The sequence below is a fragment of the Salvia splendens genome, chromosome 10, assembly GCF_004379255.2.
Source record: "Salvia splendens isolate huo1 chromosome 10, SspV2, whole genome shotgun sequence".
Classification (NCBI taxonomy): Eukaryota; Viridiplantae; Streptophyta; class Magnoliopsida; order Lamiales; family Lamiaceae; genus Salvia; species Salvia splendens.
Genome location: NC_056041.1, coordinates 346,494 through 362,561, shown reverse-complemented (window position 1 = coordinate 362,561; position 16,068 = coordinate 346,494). Strand labels below are relative to the sequence as shown.

The 16,068-nt window shown below is 38.1% G+C and overlaps 3 protein-coding genes and 1 pseudogene across 3 annotated transcripts; 3 read left to right on the top strand and 1 right to left on the bottom strand.

Moving 5' to 3' along the window:
* The first annotated feature begins 70 nt into the window (after positions 1–70).
* LOC121753099 (50S ribosomal protein L25-like) lies at positions 71–2,807 on the top strand. The gene is made up of 3 exons (XM_042148271.1): positions 71–546; positions 892–1,021; positions 2,385–2,807. Exons 1-3 carry the CDS (start codon positions 127–129, stop codon positions 2,603–2,605), a joined length of 771 nt encoding a protein of 256 aa, XP_042004205.1. The 5' UTR covers positions 71–126; the 3' UTR covers positions 2,606–2,807.
* Positions 2,808–5,034: 2,227 nt separating this feature from the next.
* LOC121751725 lies at positions 5,035–6,861 on the top strand (annotated as a pseudogene).
* Positions 6,862–7,472: 611 nt separating this feature from the next.
* Positions 7,473–9,886, top strand: LOC121751724 (glycosyl hydrolase 5 family protein-like). Its single transcript, XM_042146521.1, has 3 exons — positions 7,473–8,015; positions 8,598–9,189; positions 9,462–9,886. The coding sequence occupies exons 1-3, from the start codon at positions 7,473–7,475 to the stop codon at positions 9,884–9,886; spliced, it is 1,560 nt and encodes a 519-aa protein (XP_042002455.1).
* Positions 9,887–10,208: 322 nt separating this feature from the next.
* LOC121751723 (glycosyl hydrolase 5 family protein-like) lies at positions 10,209–12,076 on the bottom strand. The gene is made up of 3 exons (XM_042146520.1): positions 11,501–12,076; positions 10,834–11,425; positions 10,209–10,633 (listed from the first exon to the last, which is right to left on the bottom strand). The coding sequence occupies exons 1-3, from the start codon at positions 12,074–12,076 to the stop codon at positions 10,209–10,211; spliced, it is 1,593 nt and encodes a 530-aa protein (XP_042002454.1).
* Between the last annotated feature and the right edge of the window lie 3,992 nt (positions 12,077–16,068).

Genomic DNA, 16,068 nt, shown 5'->3' with positions numbered 1-16,068 from the left:
AGTAAAAGCCCAAACAAAATATTTGGAAATGGAAACAACGCTTCTCTCTTCCTGTCTCCGCTTTCCGGTTTTTATCCCTCAAAAGTCAAAACCCTCCTTAACCCCACCCCCAAAACCGCCGATCCAATGCTGATTCGCCGAGCAGCACCTCTGAGCGCCGCCGCAATCCATCATCTCCGGCGCTTCTCTACTGCCGCGCTCCTACAGGAAGTGGAGGCTCCTCCTATATTCACCTACCTGGATGGATTCCCCCGGCCCGACCCCAAGCACGACGAGACGATCCTTGCAATCCCTCGCGATGCCTCCGGCAAGAGCATCTCCGCCAAGGAGAGGAAGGCCGGCCGCGTTCCGAGCATCGTCTTCGATGCGGAGGACGGCCAGCACGGCGGCAACAAGCGCATCATTTCAGTTCAGAGTAATCAGGTTAAGAAGCTCGTGAATCATTTAGGGCAGTCGTTTTTCCTCTCCAGGCTCTTTGATCTGGAGGTCCGGCCGGAGTTCGGGTCCGGTGAGGTTGTCGAGAAAGTGCGCGTTCTGCCTCGGAAGGTGTGTATTTTGTCACATTGCGATGCTCGTTTGTTAATTAAGGAATGTTGAGTTTGTTCTGATGTTGTGAAATGTTGAGTTTTCTGTGGTTGAGCTAGCTCGAAATAGTTCGATTAGGGCAATTGACCTGAGATCTGTATATAGATAGATGCATGCGCTTGCTTAGATTAGTGGAGATGAAATAGTGAAATTATCGAAGGTTTGGATAGATAGAAAGGAGTACGAGTTGGATTACATAAATTTAGAATGCTAGTTAACATTTCTATAATGCTATTGAGTTTCATACAGCACTGGTTGGGAATTATTGGGTTATGCACTGATATGGTGTTTCTTGGTGAATGTCAGCTCCATCTTCATCCGAGCTCAGATGTTGTGCTTAATGTTACATTCATAAGAGCTCCATCTAGTGCTTGGTTAAAGGTTGATGTTCCTCTAGTATTTAGAGGAGATGATGTTTCCCCCGGGCTGAAGAAGGGTACGTAGAAAATTTCATCCTGTGATTTATACCATTTTATGCTAAGCTCGCAATTCTCTCCGTTTTTACTGCACTTTTTAATGTCTGTGTGATTCTCCACATTGCTTTTGCCACATAATGGTCCTTCAGTGCTGACACTTGAATATAATTCAAGTAATCATGCTCTCGAACCTCTATGGCTATTAGAGTTATATGCTTTCTGGATTGAACGATTTTGAATGCAAAGTCAAAACAATTTCGGGTTAAATAGAGGAAAGCTAGAATCAATTGGAAGACATGTGCCAGTCACAGTAAATAAAAAGCAGCATCAATTTAGATAGGACACTCCTGTAAAGGTCAGATCACTTCCAATTGTGTGAAGGAGTTGCATCTGATTCTTGGTATCCTTGCACTCATGTTTTGGTTAACATTTTTAGGCTTGTGTTTCTTGCTTTTAAACACAAGCTAGCCTGCCGCCATATCTGGTCCGAGCCCTTAACCTTTAGATTTTACCAGCACAACGAACTTTCTAGTGTCGGTAGTAAATTTACAATCAAGTTTCTCTTATTCTTTCTTACTTCAAATTGATTGGATAATTAAGCGAATTAGGAACTAGAAAAACTAAAGTGAATTTGGACTGGATAAGGTTATGTCTTAGAGCATCCGCAGCGGCAGGCGTCCCGACGGACGTCGGACTGGCGTGCCGGACGTCCGCCATTAGGCGAGCGACCGGCGGACGCGGACGTCGCTTGCGGACACCGGAGTTCCGCAGATTTCCGACGACGTTCGTTGTGACGTCCGCCAGTGCGGGTTCCCGACGGACGTCCCGATTTTTAATTTAAAAAAAAACTCTATATATACGGCTCGTTGAACTTCATTTCATTTGCACCCCTTGTTTTAACGAGTTTCTCTCTATATACTTTCATTTCTTTTTTAACTATGTATTTTTTTAATAATTGTGTATGTTTTTTTGTTTTAAATAAAGTGGTTGCATTTTCTCCGTATTCGTGTCGAAATTTTAATTTCGTAAATTGTTTAATTTGGTGAATTTGTGAAATTTTATTATTGTGGACATCCTTGGGGATGTTCGTTATTGTGCAGTGGGATGTCCTTATGACGTGACAATGCAGTGTTTTTGGGAAGTTTGTCGGGATGTCTGCCGGGACATCCGTCCCATTGTGGATGCTCTTAGACTCTAACACTGAAATATTTAAATGGAGGAAGAAATTGGTGACTTGATTAGGAATCAGTGACAAGTTGAATTGGGAAGTCATATAAAAGTAGTATAATTAATTGCTATTGCTGATTGAAGTCTCATTCCCTCATGTTGACGACACCTCTGAATTTGTACTTCCGACTTTCAATTGTTGTTCTTGCTCTTCAGGGTCATCTCTAAACATTATCAAGAGAACTGTTAAGTATCTCTGCCCTGCTGATATAGTCCCTCCCTTCATCGACGTTGATTTAAGTGAGCTCGATGTAGGCCAGAAGATCGTTGCTGGTAACCTTAACGTTCATCCTGCTCTCAAGTTGCTAAGATCGAAGGATGAAGCTGTTGTCAAGATAATGGGTGCCAGGGTCTCCGACCAAAGAAAATCCAAGTAAGCTGCGAGGCTCCTAATTTCATATTTTGGTAGGAAAATCTTTGATGGTAAAAGAATCCAAAAACTGTATAAGGCTGATATGATCTTCCCATCTTTGCGATTAAGAAGAGTTGTTTTAGTTGAACTCTATCTAGGAGCGATATTTGCTCCAATCTTCAAAGAAAGCGTGTGGTGATATTGGAACATTGCAGTGAGTTTGTGAACCCCAACTGTAAGTTGAAATTGCTAATCTCAAATAATGGAAGTCTTAAAATTAAGACGTCAATGATCTACAAATTAAGAACAAAAAATCTGAAATTAATTAAAATGGTAGAAATTATTGTGTTTCTGGTCAACCTAGATGACAATGTTTTGAAGAACTAGCGTTTTGTCAATGATGACAATGTAGAAATTTGTTAGGTTTTGCATTTTGGGCTTCAGTGAAGTTTATTTCTTCGGCCCGATTGCTCAAATTAGGATGAAATATTGTAATGTGGTCTGTCTATTTCAGTCCTAGATAGTTTCTGACTATTTTGTTGTTTATCATCACGAATTTAGGGAAAATACATTTTTAGAAGTTTATAAAGTAGATATTTTATTTTACTAGATTCTCATACTCCATCCATTCCAAGGTATTTTTTTTCTAAACATGCAACTTTAGTACTACTCCTAGTACTCCCTCCGTCCCGCACTACTCGCACTTATTTCTTTTTTGGGCGTCCCAAGTTACTTGCACTCTTTCCATTTTTAGTAAAAAATTTCACCTACAGCCATCATTTTTGACTTTCCTATACACTCATTCCTTAATCTCCGTGCCAAAAAGGAAAAGAGCGAGTAGCCCGGGACGGAGGGAGTATTTAATAATCTCAAGATCGAGATCCATGTATTATCTTATGCAATGAAGGATAAGCTTTCTCTTGAAGGGAAAATGGTCATGTAATTTCTTAATATTTTTTTAAAAGACCAATTACAGTGTTGAGAGCTTATTAATTTGTACTTAAAAGTACTTTAGAGGTTTATTTTGATTTTGAGCAAATATTGAGGGTGTATTAATTTGGGCACTTTTTATTTTCTTTAAATATTTAAAAGTACTAAGAAAGCTAGGTAGGTAATGCAATTTAATGTCGATGACATATAAATAAATGTAGTTAAGACACTCGTAGCAATTCAATGCGGAGGAAAAGTACGAATAGAAAAGGGGGGAAAAATCTTTATTTAACAGAGAATGTTATTAATTATTTTATTATCTAAATAACATGCAATAGTCTATTTAAGATTAAATTAATGTCGATTCTTATTTTGGAAACTTATAAAATGAGTATACATTCCCCCGTATATGCTGTTAATTACTGTTATTCTCTTAATTATCAATTCCCCACGATTTGTCATCCTATTTCCAATTACATAATACATCGTGATTAATTAACGTGTGTACATCAAAGAAGTACTAGAACTTTGAAAACATCATATACAATAGGCTGAAATAATTTGATAAAAGAAAGTATTTACTCTCTCCGTCCCTGAAAGTTTGTCCCATTTTTCCATCTCTGTTGTCTCACAAAATTTGTCCCATTTCACTTTTTACCATTTTTTGTAGTGGACCTCATATTCCACTAACTCATTTCTACTCACATTTTATTGTATAAAACTAATATATAAAAGTAGAACTCACATTTCACTAACTTTTTCAACTAACTTTTCATTATATTTCTTAAAATCCATGCCGGGTCACAGTGGGACAATATTTGAGAGACTTAAGCCTCTTCAAAATACCAAACAATGTGACCTTCTATCATTATGTGAGAGCTCTAGTGTCTAAACCAAAAAAAATATGGTGTAAAAACGCAAAAGAAAATTCAAATTAAATTATACAGCTATTATAAAAAAAAGCCTTATTGAATTTATAAAAGTTGGTTTGCCTATCTAAACCCTATCATATACTCCCTCAGTTCCATAGTAATAGAGTCATTTTGTCATTTTGGTACATTCCATAGTAATAGAGTCATTTCTCTTTTTAGTAAAAGTCAACACATTTCTCCAGACCTACTTTACTCTCTCTTACTTTATTCTCTCTTCGTCTCTCTACCTTTTTCATTTTCCACTTTATTCTCCTTTTACTTAACTCACCTAGCACAATTTTCTTAATCTCTGTGGCAAAAAGAAACGCCTCAATTACCATGGAACGGAGAGAGTAGTATATAATGAATATTCACCTAATTAAAACTAGGATAAAAAAGTGTGTATGTATACATTTATTATCTTGTCAGAAAAAAAATGTAGGCATTTATCATTAAAATTCAATCCTACATTCGTAATAAATTAAAGAACGCGAAAAAAAACCCGTATATAAATGCGAATCTGAGATGCACAGCTTAACAATAACAAAAAAAAATGGGAAAAGGAAGAATAGTGAATCACTTAGGCGTTGCAGCATTTGCGTTTCTCCAATTAATCTCCATTTGCAGTTCATGGCCGCTGTCAACGAAGTCGCGATGGATAGTGGACGACGCGAGCGGGCAGCGCGTGAAGCTGGCCTTCGCACTTAGAGCCGATGATCTCAGAGGGCGTAGAGAAAGATAGCTCAGAAGATAACCGCAAACGGGTTCAACTGCGTGAGGTTCACGTGGGCGACGTACATGTTCCCGAATACGGCAGCCTCAGAGTCTCCGAATCATTGGGCAAGTACAATCTATCGGCGGCGAGAGACGGCATTGTTAGAAACAATCCTCAGATTCTGAACATGACGGTGGTCGAGCTTCATAAAGTGGTGGTGGATGAGCTAGGGAGGAATAAGCTGATGGTGGTACCACGTCTGCGACAACGACGGGAATGGCTTCTTCGGCGATGCTGATTTTAGCCTGGAGGAGTGGCAGCCAGGCTTGGATACCGTCGCTAAGGCATATATGGCTAACCCTGCGGTATGTTCACAATTAAATATACTCCCTCCCCTCCGTCCCTTAAATATTGTCACAGTTTGATCGGACATTTTAAAAAATGTAATGGGAAGTGGGTTGAAAAGTTACGAAGGACATTGCTATTCCTTTGGCATTCCTGCTGATAAGTGGACTACCAAAACTAACCAGCTATGTGCTTCTGTCACGAAAGCAACGACAGACAATCAAAGGGAACAACTCTTTCCCTCTTTTTATAAGTGAATTTGGGATCAATCAAAGAGGCGATAATGAGGCCGACAACAGATACATAAGTTGTTTGATGGCGGCTGTTGCTGTTGCCGTGTGGGCTTTGCAAGGCAGCTATATTCTTAGACAAGGAACTGTTGTTCTTGAAGAATTATATGGCGTTCTTGACTTCAAGTGGGATGCTATCAGAAACCCTCCATTTCTTGATAGATTGCAGGTTGTTCAACAGATCAATCAAGGTATGGAATTCTTGCAACATATGGTGTATCTTATTACAAAATCATCAAATCTATCTCAATTTTTTTTCGGTGGTGGTTTTATATATCATGTTTTTGTTATGTGGTAGTTCTGCCACCAAAAATTAAGCTAGTGTTTGATATACTTGATCATTCACCAATAGTGTTTGTTATAAGTGAATATTGTTGAAAAAATCGTGAATTTTGGATTTGTTCATAATTATCCCACACCAAAATGTTTTTGTGAAATTATATATGATATGACAGTTAGAAAATCATATGTGAACATCGCCATCCGTGAGTTAACCGATGTCGTCTATTTATAATGACGTTGTTTACCTGAAAATTTTAAACAATATATTTCATGTAGGCGACTAAAGTTTTTCGCAATGTGTCTCATTTTAAAAATTGCGTGGCAATTTATAAGTTAACCAGATTGTATAATTTTTATGATAATTTGGCCCTGGACATGATTGATACAAGTTGAAAAGATTGCGATAATAATGTTGCAACTCATTGATTAGATTTCAAGTGGGAGCATCCAACATACTATAAAATGCTCCTATCCTTTGAGTGGGCATTGTGTGAAAATAGCGGAGAATGGGATAGTTTTGGGTAAGTGCAAAAATGCAAGCAAATGGGAGCAACATCAAGATGAGGGGCCTATCAAGCTAGTTGGGGGTGAAGGTACCTCGTGTATCAGAGGATTGTTCAAGCAAGTGTCAAGTTCTGGTCTGCATTTAGCTATACAGGGTGGAAATGGAGGGTATTTGTGCTTAGAAATGAATACTTCAGATTCTAAGAAATGTTTGTGTCTATGAGATTATCTTGTTGATTTATCTACTTGTGCTGATAATCCGCAAGCACAATGGTTTAAGTTTATTCCATCAAATATTTTATGATGCAATGCAATCCAATTTCTCAATAATAAGGTTCATTTGATAAATCTAATCTTTTTTTTTTCATTTTATTTGTTCTGGTCTCTATTTACAACAATTTTTAAGTTATTTGATGTACTATTTCTAATTTTATGTTACTGAGTCCCTTTATTATGTATTCACTTCATATATTTTGTTAATGTACGTCTAGAAATTAAAAGAGGTAACAAATAATTTTATATTTATAATAAGTAAAAAATGAACCCACAATTTTAGCTAAGTGAGTAATAATTAATTAACCGGTGATCTTAATAATTTACAAGCAAGATTAATTAAACAAAATACTACTACTATTGAAATTCACATAATGACTATACAATTTAAATGTATCCATTGATAGACACACAATTAATATAAATTCATTTGCCCCAATTAATGTCGCAAGTAGCTGGTCATTATTCATTACAGATATCTGATTAATTAAAATGGAAATTATGATTTAATGCAATTAAAAAGATTCTCGTAAAAATACCTTTAACGAACAAATTTTGATTGAATATAAACACCCAAAAAAATGAAAACGAATGACACAAAAAAAAATGATGAGAAACAAAATGAATCAGCACGCCATTTTAATGGCTCTTTTCCTTGTTCAAATAAATTCGGCGCCGCTGTCGACCAACTCCCGATGGATAGTCGACAGCGCGAGCGGGAAGCGCGTGAAGCTGGCGTGCGTGAACTGGCCTTCGCACTTGGAGCCGATGATCGCAGAGGGCTTAGACAAGAAGCCAATCGACGATATAATACAAAAGATAAGTGGAAGCGGGTTTAACTGCGTTAGATTTACGTGGGCGACGTATATGTTCACGAGGCCGGACTACGGCAACCTTAGGGTTTCTGAATCGTTGGATAAATACAACCTTTCGGCCGCGAGAGCCGGGATTGCCAAAAACAATCCTCAGATCCTAAGCATGACGGTGGTGGAGCTTCACAAGGCGGTGGTTGGTGAGCTCGGGAAGAAGAAGTTGATGGTGGTGCTCGATAACCACGTCAGCCGGCCGATGTGGTGCTGCGCCGGCAACGATGGGAATAGCTTTTTTGGGGATGCTTACTTTGACCCCGAAGAGTGGTTGCAAGGCTTAGCTGCAGTCGCCACAGCATACAAGGCTTTTCCTCAGGTACTGGATCTGGATGGATTTTTTTTCTGCGGTGGTTAATGGCCTTATTATGAACTATTGCAGATTTACAGATAATGAAGCAACTAATACTCTGCGCATAAAATAATAAGCCAGATTTTAAATTTGAATAACCAGCTTTTATTCTTATGCTGATGCTATATGAAAAAATCTATAATGACCTATTAACTCCTCTCTTTTTTTTTCTTGAGAAGGTATGCAATTTATTATTTTTACTTTAAGTTGGAATATTATGTGTAGTTGACTTTGGGCATGAGATTTAGATATTTATGTTTAAAGGTTAAGTGAAGAGAGAATAAAGTAGAGATAGAAAGAAAAAGAAATATGGAAGAAGTAGCTCGGGAGGGAGTATATATCATTGGTTTTATTGTCCAATTTTCTTTGTTAAAATAATTTCAAGGCAATTCAGTTGATTGATTGAGGCTTTTGCATAATAATTTGCACTAATATAAACATAAAATTCCATATAAGAAAATAGTTAGAAAATGCGTGGGCCGGGGGGCTTAACAAAAAATGCACATGACCTAAATCTAACTAAAATTGATCCACTTGGTGGTCACGTAGGTTGTGGGCTTGAGCTTGAGAAACGAGCTACGAGGCGGCCGAGAGAACGAGCCGGACTGGTACAAGTATATGCAAGAAGGAGCCAACACAGTCCACGAACAAAATCCTAATTTGCTAGTCATCATCTCAGGTCTATACACGGCCACCAACCTCGGGTATCTCAAATCTAAGGCATTCGAAGTTAACTTGGCCAACAAATTAGTGTTCGAGGCACACTGGTACACATTCGGCATCCCTGACAAAGCCTGGACTGACCAAACCAACAATCTATGTGCCACTGTCACCAAAAGGGCACAAGACAATTACCTTTTCTTGACTAGTGCCAAAATCTCTTTTCCTCTTTTTCTAAGTGAATTTGGGATTGATGAGAGAGGTCTGAGTATTGCAGACAACAGATACATAACTTGTTTCTTGGCTGCCGTGGCTGAGTTTGATGTGGACTGGGCTTTGTGGAGTTTGCAAGGGAGCTATATACTTAGGGAGGGCAAAGTTAATCTTGATGAATCTTATGGGATTCTTGATTTTGATTGGGATCGTCTCAGAAACCCTGGCTTTGTTAGCAGGTTGCGAATTGTTCAACAGATCAATCAAGGTACAAATTCTCTTGTTACAAGTAAAAATTTGATTGTCCAGTCACATTGTCATATGTTATGTCTAGACAATCACAACTGAAGAAAGTGAAAAAAAAAAGTGGAGATATATGAGATTTGTGCAATTGTGATTTGACCGGACATGCCATGTGACAATTTATCTAGACACGATATATATTGATATCAGTATGTACACGGTATATTGTAAATTATGCTATATTTATAGAATATAAAACGTGCTCTAATTTAGATTTTATTGTTGTATGTAATTTAGATTTCACATCAAAGATACCAACATATTACAAAATGTTCCATCCTTTAAGTGGGCAATGTGTGCAAATTGTGAGTAATGAGATGGCACTAGCTAACTGCAAATATGCAAGCCGATGGAATCAACACCGAGATGATAGCCCCTTAAAGTTGGAGGGCGCTGCAGGGTGCCTTAGTGTGGCCGGGGATGGAGTGTCGCCTCGTGTTTCGGAGGATTGTTCGAGCAAGTGGAAGATTGTGTCAAGCTCAGCTCTTCATTTGGCAGCTCAAGATGGGAAAGGGGAATATTTGTGCTTGGAAGTGAATGCTTCGGATTCTAGTGTTGTGGCAAAGAAATGTTTGTGTGTTGGAAATGATCTTAGTAATTTACGCACATGTGCTGACAATCCTCAATCACAATGGTTTAAACTTGTTCCAACAAATGTATGATTTGTTTGAAAAGATGAGAAATTGTGGTCGAAGAATTTGTCAATGTGTACTATGGACCATATTTTATTTTGAGAATAATAAATATGGGGTTTTTATTTGTCTCCAATTCAATTTTTCCATAAGAAGGTGAATTCCATTATCATCTTAAAATTTAAGGACAAAATATTAAATTACAAAGTTTCAATATTTGTAGAATGTTTCATTCATATATATAATAAAAGCATTAAATTGAATACCCCATATTATTCTCAAAATATATTTGGTCCAAATACACATTGACTAATTCTTCAAGCAGATTAATCTCTTCACATTTCCAAACAAATCAAACATTTGCTGGTACAAATTTAAACCATTGTGACTGAGGATTGTCAGCACATGTGCGTAAATTACTAAGATCATTTCCAACACACAAACATTTCTTTGTCACAATCCTAGAATCCGAAGCATTCATTTCCAAGCACAAATATTCCCCTTTCCCATCTTGGGCCGCCAAATGAAGACCTGAGCTTGACACAATCTTCCACTTGCTGGAACAGTCCTCCGATACACGAGGCGCTGCCCCGTCTCTGACCAGACCGAGGCACCCTGCAGCCCCCTCCAACTTTATAGGGCTGTCATCTTGGTGTTGATCCCACCGGCTTGCATGGTTGCAGTTAGCTAGAACTATCTCATCCTTCACAATTTGCACACATTGCCCACTTAAAGGATGAAACATTTTGTAATATGTTGGTTTCTCTGATGTGAAATCTAAATTACATACAACAATAAAATTGAGGTTAGTAATTTAGGGCACGTTTAATATACCGTAAATTGCGGTACACTATGTATAATTGACATCAATGTATAAAGTGTTTAGATACATTAATACATGATCTCATATTCTTTATGTATTTGTGATTGACTAGATAGACAATCAAATTTTTACACGCAACAATAGAAATTCGTACCTTGATTGATCTGTTGAACAAGTTGCAACCTGCTAACAAAACCAGGGTTCCTCAGACGATCCCAATTAATATCAAGAATCCCATAAGATTCATCAAGATTAACTTTGCCCTGCCTAAGTATGTAGCTTCCTTGCAAAGTCCACAAAGCCCAGTCGACATCGAAGTCAGCCACAGCAGCCAAGAAACAAGTTATGTATCTGTTGCCGGCAACACTCCCACCTCTCTCATCAATCCCAAATTCACTAATAAAAACAGGAAAAGAGTTTTTGGCACTAGTCAAGAAGAGGTAATTGTCTCGTGCCCTTTTGGTGACAGTTGCACATAGATTGTTGGTTTGGTCAGTCCAGGCTTTGTCAGGGATGCCGAATGTGTACCAGTGTGCCTCGAACACTAATTTGTTGGCGAAGTTAACTTGGAATGCCTTCGACCTGAGATACCCGAGGTTGGTGGCCGTGTATAGACCGGAGACGATGACTAGCAAATCAGGGTTTTGTGCGTGGATTGTGTTGGCTCCTTCTTGCATATACTTGTACCAGTCCGGCTCGTTCTGTCGGCCGCCTCGTAGCTCGTTTCTCAAGCTCATGCCCACAACCTATATATGTGACCAATGTTAGCTCATTTTTGGATTTAAGTATAAAAAAATAAGAAAATAAATCCACTTAATTACCTGAGGAAAGCCCTTATATGCTGTGGCCACCGCAGCTAGGCCTTGCAACCACTCCTTAGGGTCAAAGTAAGCATCCCCAAAAAACCCATTCCCATCGTTTCCGGCACAGCACCACGTCGGCCGGCTAACGTGGTTATCGAGCACCACCATCAACTTCTTCTTCCCGAGCTCACCAACCACCGCCTTGTGAAGCTCCACCACCGTCATTCTCAGGATCTGAGGATTGTTTTTGGCAATCCCGTCTTTCGCGGCCGTAAGGTTGTATATATCCAAGGATTCAGAAACCCTAAGGTTGCCGTAATCCGGCCTCGTGAACATATACGTCGGCCACGTAAACCTAACGCAGTTGAACCCATTTTCACCTATCTTTTGTATTATATCGTCGATCGGTTTCTTGTCTAAGCCCTCTGCAATCATCGGCTCCAAGTGCGAAGGCCAGTTCACGCACGCCAGCTTCACGCGCTTCCCGCTCGCGCTGTCGACTATCCATCGGGAGTTCGTTGACAACGGCGCGGATTTGGAGAAGGAAACGACTTGAAGAAGACAAAAAACCATTAGAATGGCGTGGTGATTCATTTTGTTTCTCATCATTTTTTGTGTGATTTCTTTTCATGTTTTCGCGTTTATATACAATTAAATGTTTCAATGGAGAGATTTGGTTATTAATCCAAAATATATTTTATGGAAACCCTATTAAATGGCAATTTCCATTTAATTAACGAGATATGTGTAATGCTTTGCCAGATACTTTGGATTGGAATTGGATGGCTAAAATGAGATCTATATATATTGTGTGTTTGTTCATTACATGCATTAGAATTTGATTTTGTTTATAATTAGACTAAAGTCCCTTTATTGTCCTTAATATATAACGATTTTTTGATTTTGGTCCATAACATTATCTTTTGAATTATTCGGTCCCTCACAAATAAAAATGGGTCACATTTGGTCACAAATCTGTCACTAATTGGGAGAAATTAATCCGTCACTAATCCGTCACTAAATAAAAACACTAAAATCAATAATATTTACATTTTTTTAAAAAAGACTGTGAATGAAATACATACAATCTGGCATTGAAATTTCTATCAATCAAAAACATTAGCAGATTTAATATCTCTATGAATCACATGTGGATTAAAAGAATGCAACACATCGACAGCTTTAGCAATCTGCAAAGCCAAATTGATCCTCCTCCCCCAATTCGGGGGCCGTGAGGTGGAATGCAAAACATCAAAAAGTGTACCGTTGCTCATGAATTCGACCACCAAAAGGCGATCTTGGGAGGGATTCTTGGTGAATCTGACGAGATTGACCAATCTAGGACTCTGCAGCTTGGACAAGATGTCGAATTCATTCTCGAATTCGGTGGAATTCTCGGGCAGTCGGTGAGGGGCTCTGGATGGTTTTTTTACGGCGACGAGGCAGCCGCCGCGGAGGACGCCTTTGTAGATGAAGTCGTGGCTGCCCCGGCCGAGGAGAGTAGCGGCGGAGAAGTTGTCGGTGGCCAATTCGAGATCTTTGTAGTTGAATTCTTGGAGTTTGATGGGATTGGGGGTTGAGGCGAGGTGGGAATCGGCGATGGAGATGGAGGATTCTGCTTTAAATTTAAATATTATTGATTTTAATGTTTTTGTTTAGTGACGGACTAGTCACGGATTAGTGACGGATCAGTTTCTCCCAATTAGTGGCGGATTAGTGATGGATTTGTGACCCGATAATTAAAACCGTCAAAAATTTGATGGTTTCGTCCAAAATGGACCAAATATGACCCGTTTTTATTTGTGAGGGACCGAATAATTCAAAAGATAATGTTATGGACCAAAATAAAAAAAATTGTTATATGTTAAGGACCAAAAAGAGACTTTAATCTTATAATTATTTAACTGAATTAGTGCGATTTATAAAAGTACATATGCTCGCTTCTTTGTTGGTAGCATGCTTGTTATTAAACTCACGCATTAATTAATTATTAAATGACTAATTATGACAACATAATATCAAATCCACGTTATACTCCCATGCCCGATTAACGGTCACTCTTTTCCATTTTGGTCTGTCCCTCAATAATTGTCACACTTCATTTTTATTATAAATGGTAAGTAGGTCTCACATTCCAATAACTCATTTCACTCACATTTTATTATAAAACCAATATAAAAAAGTGGGTCTCACATTCCACTAACTTTTTCAACCAACTTTTCTTTACATTTTTTAAAACTCGTGCTCGGTCAAAGAGTGACAATTAATCGGGGACGGATGAAGTATTAATTATTTGCTAAATAGGGAGAGAGCCTTTAATTTTGTTTATTTCCTTTTCACATTCTCTAACTCCCTTATTTTTTTCATGACAAATTGCAATTCACTTCATAAACACATTTATCATACAATCATATTATATTGGAGATTCGTAAGATTTTTGTAAAGTGCTTTCCTATTAAAATTTGTCAGAAAATACGTTTTGATTCATTCTGGCAATAGATTGTAATACACTATTTTCTCTTAATTATAAGAAAATGGATGAGATTAAAATCGTTTGATAATAATTAATGGTATATACTACTAGCTAGTAAAAGGTTTGTAATTCGGTTATTGCTTTATGAATGGTAACCTCTTCCCTTCATTATAAATTTCACTATCATCCATATGTAACTTCATATACACCAATAAAATAAACCACGAGACTTAAAAAAAATCAAATAATAGTAAAACTTAACTCCAAGCCATTTTAGCTAACATTTCCTATTATAAGCTTAAACCACTGGCTTTGGGGAGACTGTAGGCACTTCATATCTTCATCTTGTCCCAAACAAAAACATTTGCTAGTCAAAACTCTTGATGAATTATTAACATCCAATTCCAAGCACAAATAATTCCCATTCTTCATCTTCAGCTTAATGTTTTGTTTTATTGATACTCTATCAATTAATTGATGCGTTCATCACACATTTTTTTTTCAAATTAAGTGATGCCTAAACCCTTATATTAGTATAAACATTCAATATTGCAAGTATTAAATTGAATGGAAGAACCTCTTTTTTTTTGTATATTATTATTATTTGTTGCAATTGAGAATCATCATTAGTTTTTGTCAGTAACCTCCAAACTATGATGATATTTTTATGACTTTGCATAACGATTTTAAAATACGTCTCTAAATTTTAAATTTATTGATTTAAAGCATAAGCCGCCGGCCGCCGTGCGGGGCGGCGCTCTCTCGGCACCTATTGTACGCTGAGTGAGAGTTGTCTCTAATTTTTTTTTTATATATTTTTTTTATATATACATCTTGTTGTATTTTATTTTTTTAATATTTGATAATTACCAACCATTAAATTGCTAGACTTTTAGGAGGGCCATGAGAATGGAAAGACAGTGATGATATGTCACGAGGAATTTTTAGGAGAGTACAGAGGCTCTCTCTCTTATTCAGATTTTGAGATTATTCAAAAATCTAGTTACATTTTTACGATAAACGAGATAAAAGTGAATAAAGCAGTGTTAGAAGCCTCATTTTATACTCACTCCGTTTCAATTAAGTTGAGTCAGTCATAATTTTTGGGCACAGAAAGTAAGAAATTGTATTGAAAAGTAGAAAATAGGGTAAAGTAGGAGATGAAATAAAGACTAAAGTCCCAAAATGGTCCTTAACATATTGCGTTTTTTTATTTTGGTCCAAAACATTATCTTTTGAATTATTCGGTCCCTCACATTTGAAATCGGATCACATTTGGTCCATTTTGGACGGTTCCGTCAAAGTTTTGACGGTTTTAAATATCGGGTCACAAAGCCGTCACTAACTGGGAGAAACTGATCCATCACAAATCCGTCACTAATATAATGCTTATTGTCAACAGAAACTCACCAAGGCAGCGTCTCTCCCGCCAAAAAACCGCCATGTGAGGCAACCTGAAGCTTCACACAACCGAATTTACTATTTTACTACCCCCACAAAACTGCAAATCCGCGTAAATCGAATCAGTGTGTGTGTGTGTGTGTGTGAAAGAGAGAGATTACCGATAGGGGAAGAGCATAGGGCGGCGGATTCGAGGAGGAGAGGAGCAAACCTAACAAAAAGGAAGGGCAAAAGTAGGCCGGCGAGCAACCTAATCGTCCGGTGAGACAATCGGCGTTTACTCGACTTCATCCACCGGAAAATGCCTCCCGCTCCACCGCTGGACGCCGATATGTAGAGCTTCATAGCGCGATCTCTGATTGCCGCCGCTTCTTCTCGATAAACAATTGCATCGCAGAGATCATCTGAGCTTCAATAATTTCTGTTGAGGTTAGGATTTATTGGCAAATCGAAACGAAAATTGCATTTGCGGAAGCAATTGGTGAGCTGCTGCTTCAATGGAGCTCTGCATTGAAGTTCATGAATATGCTTCACAATAAGCATATGCTAATAAGCAAGTGTGCATTATATTAGTGACGGATTTATGACGGTTTTGTGACGGATCAGTTTCTCCCAGTTAGTGACGGATTAGTGACGGATTAGTGACGACTTTGTGACCCGGTAATTAAAGCCGTCAAAAATTTGACGGAACCGTCCAAAATGGATCAAATGT